This window comes from Ovis canadensis, chromosome 19 (genome assembly GCF_042477335.2).
Source record: "Ovis canadensis isolate MfBH-ARS-UI-01 breed Bighorn chromosome 19, ARS-UI_OviCan_v2, whole genome shotgun sequence".
NCBI classification, from domain to species: Eukaryota; Metazoa; Chordata; class Mammalia; order Artiodactyla; family Bovidae; genus Ovis; species Ovis canadensis.
In genome coordinates, this window is record NC_091263.1 from 29,403,830 (window position 1) to 29,415,850 (window position 12,021).

A 12,021-nucleotide genomic window follows, 5' to 3' on the forward strand; every position below is an offset into this window, starting at 1 on the left:
CATGGTAGAAAAGTCTTTTATTCTATCAGTCAGGCCCCATCTGGCCTGGCCTGGATCAGGGCCCAGGAAGAGCTGAGCAGGACCCATCCCTCTTCCCCTCCGCCCCTACTCCAGCTTCTCTTTGTCCTGCTTCTGTTCCTCCTCCAGAGCCAGGGTTCGCTCTCGCTCCTTCACCAGTTGGACACCACAGTAGGTGACAAACAGGATGGCCAGCGTGGTCTGGGGGAACCCTGGGTGGGGAACAGGTCATGGGTCCTAGGAGCAGAGCCCCCCTCCCCCCCGTGACTCTTCTCAGTTGACTGTCCCCTCCCTGTTGGGTCCTTGAGGAATTACGGTGGGGTGGGGACATTTCAGGAGGTCACGATTCTCGAAGTGGACGCAGGGCACACTCTGGATCCACTGTCCTCACCTGAGAGCAGCAGACGCTGGGCGACCAGCTCTGAGAACTCGGGGCTGTTCAGGCTTACAAGGTTGTACATGATGATGGCCCAGAAGTTCATGGCCCCAAAGACGGCGCGGACCCTGCGGGACATCTGCTCTGACAGAGAGGTCTGCTTGGTCCAGGAAAACATTGGCAGTGAGACAAGAGGCCCAGGGGAAAAGAGGATACAATGAGTCAGAGGCCTTGCCCACATGGCCACAGGATCCTAGGATATGCCCGTGTCTCTGAGACTCACAGGTCAGCTCTCCCTCTTTGTTAAACATGGGAAACTGCACCCTGGAAAGAGGACACGGCCTGATCAACACAGCGAGGGCCAGGTGCCCCTACCCTGCAGAAGGTAAGGGAGGGCCAGACACCCACAGGAGGAGTCATAGCCCTGATGACAAGGAGGGAGGCGGTGAGAAAGTTCTGAACTGAGAGTCAAGTGTGGCTGGAAGACTCCAGAGGTCAGTAGTGCCACCCATTCCAGGGCACCAGCCAACCCCAGCCCCAGACCTTCCCTGCTCACCTCAATTTGCGCTAGGGGCTCCAACTCTGCCAGCTTCTGTACCCAGAGCTCAAAATTAAGGCCAAAGCAGTTAAGGCATGACCACAGGTAGACAACATCACAAGGCCCAAGCCACAGAGTGGTGATGGCAAATGTGGCTATGGTGGCCCCCAGCTCTGGGATCACCGCTGAGTGCTCCCCACCAATGTAGTCATACACATACCTGCAGGAAAGGTGGAAAAAGGGGCCGGTGGGAGTGTGGGCAAAGGCAGGTGGGAGGTGGGCAAAGGATACACAAAGTGGGGCAGCTTCCTCAACACTATCATCCGGGGCATATTCAACATCCTGGGCCTCAGGTGGCTGCTCCACTTCTATCCAACTTCAAAATATGGAGGGCTCAGCCTGGAACTTCCCGTCCTCTCCAGCTACCCTCCTTCTTCAAGTGATCTCATCCACACCCAGACTCTGAATGCCATCTCTATGCTGATGAGCCTCAAATGTATCTCCTGACTCATAAATCCAACTGTTACCAGACACCTCATATGAATGACTGACTCCCTCATCCCTGCCCAAACCTGCTTCATTCCCATCTCAGCCACCATCCATTCGGTTGCTGCCAGAACTCTTGGTGCCATCTTGGATTCTCAATTCCCCTCTCCACTCACATCCAAGTGAGCAAATTGTACAGCCTCCACTCAGTCCTGAGCACTGCTCATGCCTCCAGTGATACCACTCGAGTCCGGGCGATCATCTCCTCTTACAGAGGTTATTGCAAGGACCTAAGATGTCTCCCTGCTTCTGCCTCTGCCCTCTACCGTCCATCGTCCACACAGCAGCTTTTGTTGCTCAGTCACCTCCGACTCTTTGTGACCCCATGAACTTCAGCATGCCAGGCTTCCCTGTCAAGGCATCTTTTAAGAGTGTAACCCAGATTACCTCACTTCCACAATTATACCCTCCCTCAACAGCTCTTCATTACAGTTACACTCAACCACCTTCCTATGGCTAGAAGATCCCACGTTGTCTGGTTTCTGCCTCCCTCCCTGACCTCATCACCCACCATTCTCCACCTCATTCACTGTGCTTTCCCTTACCAGTCTTTCTGACACTCAGAGACACACAGCTGGTTCCTGTCTTGAAGCCTTTGTACCTATTTTTCTCTCTGCCTGGAAATCTGTCCTCCAAATTTCCTATCATTCAAGTCTCAGTTCATCTCACAGAGGCCTGCCTGAACCCCAACTAAAGAAGATTCTATCCCATTACATTCTTTTATTTTCTTCATAACACTTTCCACTCTCTGAAATTATCTTTCTCTCTCTCTCTCTCTTTTTTTTTTTTTTTTACCTGGTTTATGGTCTGTTTCTCCCTACTAGACTGTAAGTTCCATGAGTTCAGGGTCTTTGCCATATTCACTACTGTATCCCCAGAGCCTAGAACAGTGAGTGCCTGGCACACAGTAGATAGATACTCAATAAATATTTGTTAAATAAATTTGGTTGAAGACCTGTTGCATAGCCAGTGTCTCTGTTACTTGACTTCCTCATTTCCAGTGACTTCTTCTCCACTCCACTCCAGTCCCCCACTCCCACGGCCACACCCCAACTTTTTCACCACTTCTTCTACTTCTCCCTGATTCCCATCCTTCACCCAGCCCCATCTGATCTGACTCCCTAGCTCCACTCCTTCAATCTCATTGACTCCCCCTACAGTCCTCATCTCCTGATGCCCTTCTATTTTTACCACCCTTCTTAACAGGCTTATATTCAATAAGTCATCATCACAAATAACCTAAAAACTGTTCTCCCTCACTTTTTCCTTCTCACCCATCTGGGAAAGCCCAAATCACCCACTTCCTCCTAACCTGCACCCTAGAAACTAAACCCTAATGGGGAGAATCCCACATCTTGACATATTAGAATCCATAAATCCACCACCTCCCACACTATCTGGGCTGTCAATGTCAAAGTTTCTCTAGCCAGCTTCTTCTTCTCCCAGGCTCCGCAGTGGCTACTCCACCTTCATCTCTCCTGCAGGTATGAGTGGGTGTGTGGTGATCTAAGCAAGGGAGGCTCATAGATGCTGCCTCCCTCCATCCCCAAGCAGACAGCTCTCAGCTGATGACCTTGCCTTTTATTTCACAGAGAAAATCAAAGGCTTCGGGAGGAATCCCTCACCTTGCCACACTCACCCACCATTCTTCTGCATCCACACTGGCTTTTCTTCCTCCTCCCTGTCCTGAAGCCAGACCTCTGCCTCGCACTGGTTCCATTGCCTCTTCCCTTCTTAGGGACCACCCTCCATCAATCACCCCTCTATCCTACACTGTCAACTTCTTTCCCTCTACTGAATAATTCCCCTCAGCACCCAAGGATGTCTCATCATTTCTTGTCTATAAAACACCTACTTCTTCCTTCAGCCATTCCTATGTGTCCCCCTTCAGTGCCACACTTCTTCCAGGGGTTGTCCACATCCGGACTTCCCTGCAGTTCCTCAGTGCCTGCCCCCCAGCTTTCCCTCTGCTCCCCCGCCCCTGTGTCTCTGGGGAAACGCTGAAAACCTGCAGGCAACCAACACTCATGCTCACTCTCTGGCTTCAGCAGCATCCAACCTGCTCACCTCCACCATGCCAGGATGGGCTTCCCTTAGCTTCCGGGTGCCCCATGATCCTGACTTTTCTCCTGCTCCTCTGACACTCCTTTTAGGCCCTTCTGCCAGCTCCGCCTTCTCCCTTCAACTAGAGTCCTTCTTAGCACACGACTTCCTGGGAGTCATCGCCTGCTCCTTCCTGATGCCCTCAATCCAGGGCCAGGTCCTGTCCAGGCTGCCTGCTGTGGGTCTCCACTCCACCATTCTCTCACCTCCAGGGCCCCTACACACGTCCAAACCCCATCTTTCACTTAAACCTCTACCATGACCTCCTCACTCCCGCCTTGCTTCCTCTGGCCCAGGGGGTGACCTTTGAAATCGTGGACCCATCTGGATACTGCCTTCCTCAGATACTTGGGGGATGGCTGTGACATCCCCCGACCCCACCCCAACTCACTTGCAAAGCCAGTCATTGATGCCACGGTCAAAGTGTCTGTGGGAGGAGAGGAGAGAAGACAGGTTTAAATCGGACAGGCGCCCAGCTCTGGAGCATGGGGAAAGAGGCTAAGGGAAGGTGGGGATATCGGCGGCGTGTCCCTGGACCTCACACTCACGTCTCTGCGAAGACATAGAGGGCTGTGATGCACTTGGGAGGCTGGGGCGGGTCCAGATGGTCGAGGCGCGCAACAGTGTTGACGACTCCGAAGAGGACAGCTGCCTTCACCCAGTCGTACACCAGGTTTGAGTAGGCTAGGCCAGCTGCGGGACAGAGGGTCGTTACTGCCTGGGGGCCGTCACATTGGTATCCCTCCTTCCCCCTACCCTGCCCCGGGCCTTCCCAAATCCAGCAGGGTGGTAACTGAGCCCAGCCCTTCCCGACGGAAAATTACTAGCTCCTGGGGCGGTCCTTGCGCCCGGACCGCCCCCATGGGGGTCCCCGCCTCATGGAGGTCCCGCCCCCATGGGAGTCCCGCCCCCAAGGAGGTCCCGCCCCCAAGGAGGTCCCGCCCCCACGGCGGTCCCGCCCCACTCCGAGGACGGGGCTGGCCCCGGGGAGATGCTGTCCGGCTGTGGAAATCGTCCCTAGGCCCCAGGTGGAGTGGGGCGCCCTCTGTAGGATACCCCTCCGGGCCTCACAAGGCAGGCCTACCTCCAAGTCCCGCGCATTTCAAAGAGAAAAGCCCCGCTGCCCCACCCTTCCATAGACGCTGCCCCGGCTGCGACTCCGCCGCTGTGGGGGCGCAGAGGTCGGTTCTGAGGTGGCTGCCCAGCCCTCGTCCCGGTGCTGGGCCCGGCGCGCACCCACCGAGGGCGCTGTCCGGGAGACGGTTGACGAACTTGAGGTCACTGGGGATGGTGAGGATGTAGAAGAAGTGGAAGAAGACGTCCACGGCCAGGATGGCTACCACGCTGAGTCCTGCTTGGGCCCGGATGCGCCACAGCTCGCCCTCTGGCCGCACCGGCTCCACCTGGCTCACCTGAGGGGACGCCCAAGTGTCTGAGCGGGGAGGCCAGCCCTGCCTGCGGGAGGAGCCCTGTCTGAATGGTGAGTCACCAACTGTCTGGGGACCTGAAGGTGAGGGGAGACGCCGCTTCATCCTGGCTGCCCCGAGTGTGGAGACCAGGCCCCTCTGGCTCCTGCGAGGGGTTCACTGCCAGTCATGGTGCGGGGGAGGGGCTCAGTCCTGTCTTGGGAGCCCACAGGATGTCTGTCCCCTCACCTGAGCGTGGAAGCGATCAAAGGTCATGATGGGTCCGAAGAAGAAGAAAGGCAGGTAGAAATTGTACTTGAGGAGGTCGGCTAGGGAGTAGCGGTGGTCAGGGTGGGCACAGCTCTCCAGCGCAAAACTGGTGCAACGCAGCACCGTGAAACCGCAGCCCCCGTGAAACAGCACCTCTTGAAGATCAAAAGTCCCTGTTACAAACCCGCTCTGGGTGGGAGAGAACAGGCCACCGGCTCACCAGGGTGCCCCTTGTCTCTGGGAAGCCCATCCCGCTTCCAGCAGGGGCCCAGCCTGGTCCTGCCCTCTCCCTCTGCTGGCGCCAGTCAGCACGGGCCGCCCACTGCCAGTTAAGTGCTGGGGTAGAGCTGGACATTTTTGCTGAGGTGGAGGTGATTGCCTCATGGGCCAGGCATGCTCTGTAATCAAAGGGTTGAAGACAGGTGGGAAAGTGAAGGAATTGCTTGGGGAGACTCTGGAGGCCAAGGGTTTGGATGGAGTGAAATATTTGGGATCCTGTCCCTGTACCCTCCACCCCTGCCCTGCCCCAGCACACACCTGCCAGGAAATGAGGGGTTCCAGCTTGAAAGAGGCAAGGCTGGCCAGACCGACGCCAAGACAGAGCCAGGGCTGGCCAAGGAGTGAGACAACATAGAGGCCCACACAGTGGCCAAGCAGCAGCAGCAGGTACCAAGGGCCCATGGTGCCCGCCACGGCCAGGGCCCCATACACAGCATACATCCAGGAGCGGAGCTGTGGACAGGGAAAGTGTGAAAGTGAAAGTGTTAGTTGCTTCAGTTGTGTCTGACTCTTTGCCACCCCATGGACTGTAGCCCGCCAGGCTCCTCTGTCTGTGGAATTCTCCGGGCAAGAATATTGGAGTGGGTTGCCATTGGAGAAGGCTTCAGTTACCTCTTCAAGTAAATGGAAGTGGGACTCCTTACTCGGGGAAAGAGAGGGGGCGGCTGGGGTGGCTCAGGTCCAACTCACCTGAGGGGCAACCATTGTGCAGAGTTTAGCAAATAGCACGTGTCCGGAGAGGGCGAAGATGATGACATTGCGGAAGGAGGTGAACCACATGACCCACTCGAAATCAGCCACATCCTGGGGCAGGTCCCGGCAGGTTAAGGTGGGGTGGGGGCAGAGTGGGCCGGTCAGGGTCCCAGCACCTTCCCCGCCCCCAGAGTCTTCTTATACATTAGAGGAGAGCAGTGGCGGAAGGTCCCTGCCTTCCCCTCTTAAGACAAGTACCAGGAAGATAGGTCGAGAGGAATGAGGGGCCCCATATGGGCTGCCTGCTCCTTGGAACTCCCCCTCTGCCCAGCCCCTTGCCTGACATTCTGCTATTATTGCAGTGTTCTGGGGAGGATGGTGCTGGAGGTCCTGCTGAAGCATGCCTCGAGTTGTTTCTTAAATGAGCAGGGTCTGGTCAGACTTGATGTGACCCCAGGAGGACAGAGGAGGGGCCACTGGAGGAATTGAGGCTGCTAAAATTCAAGCCAGGGACCCTCCCCACTGAGAGCCCTCTTGTTAGGTGGGACCATTGGGAACAGGGGAGAGTCAAGAAAGGTTTGGGACGGAAAAGGTGTGCCAGGGATCAGGGACCCCAGTCAGGTACCCCGAGGTGTGGGGAACCTACCATCTTCCGACCAATGTACTCCCAGCCGGGTCGCACAGACTCCCGGAAGGCCTTCCTGTGGGCCCCATCTGAGAACAGAGTGTGGCCTCAGGGGGAGGGGCCCCTTCACACCCATACCTGCTTCTATAGCAAGGCTGACGCCACCCTGGGGAGAGGCGAGAGGGTCTGGGTCTTTCTCTGCCTTTGATTCTCTCTAGGTTTCGCTGTGTGTCTGGGGCCAGGTCTCTGAATTCCTGAGTGTCTGAGCCTCTCTGTTTCTGTCGCTCTGGCTCTGGCTCTGTCCAGGTCTCTGTTGATTCTTCTGCATTTGAATCTCCCTGTGATTGCATTTGGCTCAACACCGCCCCACCCCTTCCCTGCTCAGGGCCTAGGGACTACCTTTGAGTCTGGGGCCTCTTAAGTTTCTGACCTTGCTGGGCAGAGAAACTTGCTGAGAACCCCAGGGGAAGAAGGGTCCCACCCCTCTGCCCCTGGGCCCAGCTGTTACCTTGTGAAGCCTCAAGGAGGCCCCGGCCAGCATAGGCTAGGGCCCCACTCAGCACCAGGGAGTACAGGCCCAGCTCTGCCGCGGGCAACGCTGTCTTGATGCCCATAGCCTGGATGGGGCTGAGGGAGAAAGATCGGGTGAGGGCCCTGAAGCCCCCCAGCCCTGCCTAGCGCAGTTCTTGGTCCCTCGCTGAGGTGGTAGGGACCCCACTATGAAGAGAAACTGCCTTTCCTGCCCCTTGGGGACCTCATAGCATCCTTCCCCCCAACCTATCTCCCACTCCTCCCAGGCCCCCTACCATCTGGTGCCCCATCCTAGCTGCCACTCTAGCTCCTGCCCTTCCCACCAAAGCCTCGTGAAAGCATTCTCTTCACTCTCAGCCTGCCTTCTTCACCTTCATTCACTCCGCCATACCTTTCAGGTGGACCGGTCCCCACCCTCTGCTCAAACTGCTCCTCCAAGGTCTCAGATGACTTTGATGTGGAGAAATTCCCTCTGCATCACCTCAGTTGTATTTCTGGCCCCCAGGTCCCCACTCCCCTCAGTAAATCTCCCACAGTTTCTGACGAAACCCCACCCCCTTGGGGCACCCTTCTGTGATCCCCACCTGCTCCTGAGCTGCCTTTACTTCCCAGGACTTTCCCAGGTCCTGCCCTAGCACCAAGCCCCCATCCCTCTCATTTAGTGCCTAGCTTCTCACCGACCCCCATTACCCCACCCAGCCCCTGAGCCCCAGCCTGCCACGTCCCTGGTTCCTGCCGTGTCTGTGGCCACACCGGCCCACTCTCTCAGTGCTCCGTATTCAGGCCCTGGAAGCTGGCTGGAGGAGTGCTATTTGAAGAGGTGCCCTGGAGTAGTGGGTGTGGGGCTAGGCTGGGCCAGGCAGACACCAGGGAGTGTGCTGGCCACTGCCCAAGGTGCTGACCAGTGTTGGGCTCAGGGTGAGCTTGGCCACTCCCTCCTGCCAGGCCCTAGCTCATCCCCAGGAGTCCTTCTGGGTCATCTCTGGGACCTCAGTTAGAACCTGTGCCCTCTGTATCCTGCTCCAACTAAACCAGGACCTTCTCAGGGGCTCCATGGGCACAAATTAAAGGGAAGAACATATCTAGGCATCCTTTCTGTCTGGGCTGAGCTAGAGGTGGCTGGCAGAGCCCTGTCTCCTGTCCCAGATCCTCCCCCAAACCTCCCTCACCATTTCTGAAACCAGCTCCTCTGGGCCGCTAAAGTCAGCATTCTCCCTGTTGCAGTGATGGAGGGGTCATGGACCTGTCAAGGTCACACAGTGGACCAGGGACGGGATTGAGTTTTCTCAGTGAGCCCCCTGGAATCTCCAATTGAACAAGCCAGTCCACTGCTCCTGCCACTACCGGGGGGCTGCCCGACCTGACTTCTCCACTGCCGGCCTGAGGACTGAGGCACCTTCTCATGGGCCGGGTTGGGGTAGGGAGGCCCTGAGGATCAGGTTAATGGAGCAGAAGCTTGAAACCGGAGCACGGTGAAGAGCCTGTGAAATAGCTTTGTCAGCTGCCTCCCACTCGCCACTTTCCAATTTTAGCTCCCCATGGCTGGTGCCGGGTGTCCCCAGTGAGGCCTGTGTGAGCACGGCCAGTGCTGGCCCCCAGCCTGGGACCTCTCCTGATAGACCCCCGGACCTGGGCCTGCCTGTGGACAAAGGAGTGCCCCCTGCCTACCGACCTGCCCGCCTCAGGTACACCTGGAGTAAAGCTGGCTTTGGAGCCTGAGGTTTGGGATGAGGAACCTGGGGTGGGTTCCTTGGGTCTCAAGAACCCTGTAGTGGCTGCATCCCTAGCTGGCACTGACCTTGAGGCAGCTGTGAGGGACCCTGGCACACTGCCCACCTCGGGGCTCCGGGGTCCTGCGTCCGACCGTGCGACCGTCCGATCAGCTGGACTCTGGGGCCACGGTGGGGTGTGTCCAGCCCTGGGGTCCCCACCCCCTCGAGGCTGTGATCGGTGAGTGGTGACAGCGGGAGGAGGGGGAAGGAGGAGGGCAGGGAGGAGGTGGCCTTCCTGGAGCGGAGCTGAGCGAAGTGGAGCAGAGCCGAGTGCTGCAGAGCTGCTGGCCACAGGGAGCTGCAGGGAGGATGGTGGGGGCGCAGAAGAGGTGGCCACTGGCATCGGCTCTCACCGGGGCACCTGCATCTCTCTTCAACCTACCTTCCCTGGTACACAGAGCCTGTGTCTCCCTCTCACTGCTCGGCAGGACTCCCCTCTTCCAGGAAGCCTTCCAGGTGGCCCCCGCTGACCTCGGCAGGCTTGTGAGCTCTGCCCTGCCTTGCCACACTCACACCATGCACACACTTTGATGGTCAGCTCCATGAATTTCGGTACACACCTTTACGTGTGAATTCTCCGGGCACCCCCACCTAGCCCCCTGCACTGGTCCATTTTAGCAGGCAGAGTCCTGCCTGGCCAGGCATCAGTGAAGGGGGGGAGTGGAACTGGAACTGACAAGAGAGAATGTGAACCCCATACCCCGACCCTGCCCACAGGGAGCTGCCCAGGTGGAGGGGTGCTAGCAGGGTCACTTGAGTGGGTCCTCAAGTGTAGGCACCCTCTCCATGCAGGATGGAGGAAGACAACAGTGCTCCCAACCAACTGAGACTCCTCTGGGGGAGACAGGACCCTCATTCTGGGAAGGGGTAGCCAAGGCCTCAAACCAGCCAACCTGATACAGAGGGATATCCTGAGGGTCACTCCACCCCGGCTCCAGAGCCCAGTGGGTCGGTCAGATGCCAGACCCCAGAGTTTCCTGCTAGGGAGTGTGCCAGGGCCCCTCACAGCCTCCTTAAGGCCAGTGCCACCCAGTGATCCAGCCACTCTGGGGCCCTCTGGGGCAAGGATCTCAGTCTGTGAGGGTCTGTCTGTGCATGTGCCAGGGGTCAGAATCTGGGGGCAGAAGGAGCTGTGTGATAGTAATCCATCAAGGGTAGGTCCTGGAGCCCATGCTGATCCCCAACCCCAGTCATAGGCTCAGCTGAGACTAGAGGAGGAAGAGGTGCTCTCCTCCCTCTACCCCCAGCAGGGGCACTTCCAGGGCCTGAGCAAGGCCTGGGCAGGAGAGTCCCTACCTTTCCATGATACCTTAAAGCGACAAGCTCCCTCCCAGCACGCACTCCCCAGAGTGACACGGAGCCTGGCATGGCTGGTCCCTAGCTCGGAGAAGCATGAGCGGTGATTCCTGCCCTGTAGGGGCTCAGTGGGGGCTCCAGTCATGGATCACAAGTGCTAGAGGAGGCCAGCATCAGGCAAGGATGCCTAAGCCAGACTAGGGCAGGCTTCCTGGAGGAGGTGGGACACCTGAGCAGAGTCCTGAGGCAGAGGCAATGGTGGTTAGAGGAGAAATGAGTTAATCACGGTAGCCAGGCATGGTTGTAAGACCGTACAAGGATTAACTCTTTTTAATGTCACCGCAATTCCTAGGGAAGGGGTGGTTACCATTTTTCCTAGTTGACAGAAAAGGAAACTGACGTACGAGGAGGTTAGAATCAGCTGTTGGGTCAACTGCATAAGCGTCTGAAACTGGTTGCCCTGCAGGGGCAGGAATCCAGCACACCCACACCCCGTGCTGGCTGAGACCAGCCTGGGCCAGCCATCCAGCTGGTGCCCTTGTGAGGCTCAAAGAGAATGACTCTGGGAAGCAGATGGGGTGGTCTGGCTTCACCATTCAGAAGCCAGGTGCAGCCGGCCCGACTTGAGCCTGAGCTCCTCCTTGCTGGCGATCCACTTCTCTGAGCCTCAGATGCTCCTCTGTAAATGGACACCCTGCCGGGCCTGACCTCACTGGGTTCTAGGGGGGATTCGATGACTCCCTCCATGGCCAGGCCCTGGCTCACTGGACTGCTCATAGAGAGAAGCTGTTAAGAGTGGTGGAGACCCCTCGCTCACTCCAGAGGCCAGGACAGGCAGCACTCACACACAGCAGGAGGTCCACCAGGCGAGCCCCACACAGTGGGGTCTGTCGGGAGCTTGGATGGGGTGGACGGCAGGTGGGTGGAGGGCTAGGGAGGCTTCTTGGACCTCAGGTTAGACTCCTCCCTGCATGAGGGGTGGCAAGGGGAGGGCACCTGGCACCCACAAAACGAGGGGCAGGAAGTGACTGGCCTAAGATCAGCAAGGGCCACTGGGAAAGATGGGCAGGGGGCCAATTTTCTCAAGTGTCAGAGTCCTTTTTATTTGTTTCTGGTTGCTGCTCATAGTAAAAATTTGGGGAAAGTGTGTGTGTCTGGTATGTTGTTTATGGCGTGTGTGTATGTGTGTAAGGCTCAGGGGCTGTAGGAGATAGGGTGTATGTGCAGGCACCGCCTGTGAAGATGGAGAGGGTGGGCAAACGCTTCTTTGGGGGTTTGGGGGCCTGGAGGAGTCCTCTGGAGGGCCAGGGACAGTGGGATGTGTTTGGGGCTTGAATCAGCCTGAGCCAGACTGCAACCTTATTCAGCTCAGCCCTGGTGCCCCAGGGGCCCCCACAGGGACAGTGGCCAAGCCACACCCATGATTCAGCCAGGTCTCACCTGTCAGTGTTGGAACCTGAGCACCCAGGCCCACAGCCCACGGTGTGGCCAGGGACAGTCCTCACGTGAAGCCTCTCCATCCTCGGCCTCTTTGTTTGTTGCACTCTCCGGGCACCTGTCTGCTATTC

At 57.6% G+C, this 12,021-nt stretch overlaps 1 protein-coding gene and 1 long non-coding RNA gene across 5 annotated transcripts in view; one reads left to right on the top strand and one right to left on the bottom strand.

Moving 5' to 3' along the window:
- On the bottom strand, positions 1-9,452 carry HHATL (hedgehog acyltransferase like). Of its 4 annotated transcripts, none has more exons than XM_069560759.1 (12): positions 9,184-9,452; positions 7,363-7,481; positions 6,876-6,943; positions 6,227-6,340; positions 5,795-5,989; positions 5,237-5,446; positions 4,822-4,993; positions 4,130-4,274; positions 3,973-4,008; positions 951-1,152; positions 410-551; positions 1-230 (listed from the first exon to the last, which is right to left on the bottom strand). In XM_069560759.1, exons 2-12 carry the CDS (start codon positions 7,466-7,468, stop codon positions 106-108), a joined length of 1,515 nt encoding a protein of 504 aa, XP_069416860.1. In that variant the 5' UTR covers positions 7,469-7,481; positions 9,184-9,452; the 3' UTR covers positions 1-105. The 4 variants fall into 4 exon arrangements, with proteins under 4 accessions (XP_069416860.1, XP_069416861.1, XP_069416862.1 ...); XM_069560760.1 differs by lacking the exon at positions 9,184-9,452 and adding an exon at positions 8,555-8,774; XM_069560761.1 differs by lacking the exon at positions 9,184-9,452 and adding an exon at positions 7,757-7,994.
- Positions 8,946-12,021, top strand: part of LOC138424221 (uncharacterized) — a 26,541-nt gene continuing 23,465 nt past the window's right edge. Inside the window, exon 1 of the long non-coding RNA XR_011250695.1 lies at positions 8,946-9,070. This is a non-coding gene — a long non-coding RNA (uncharacterized lncRNA). The remainder of the gene's footprint in view (positions 9,071-12,021) is intronic.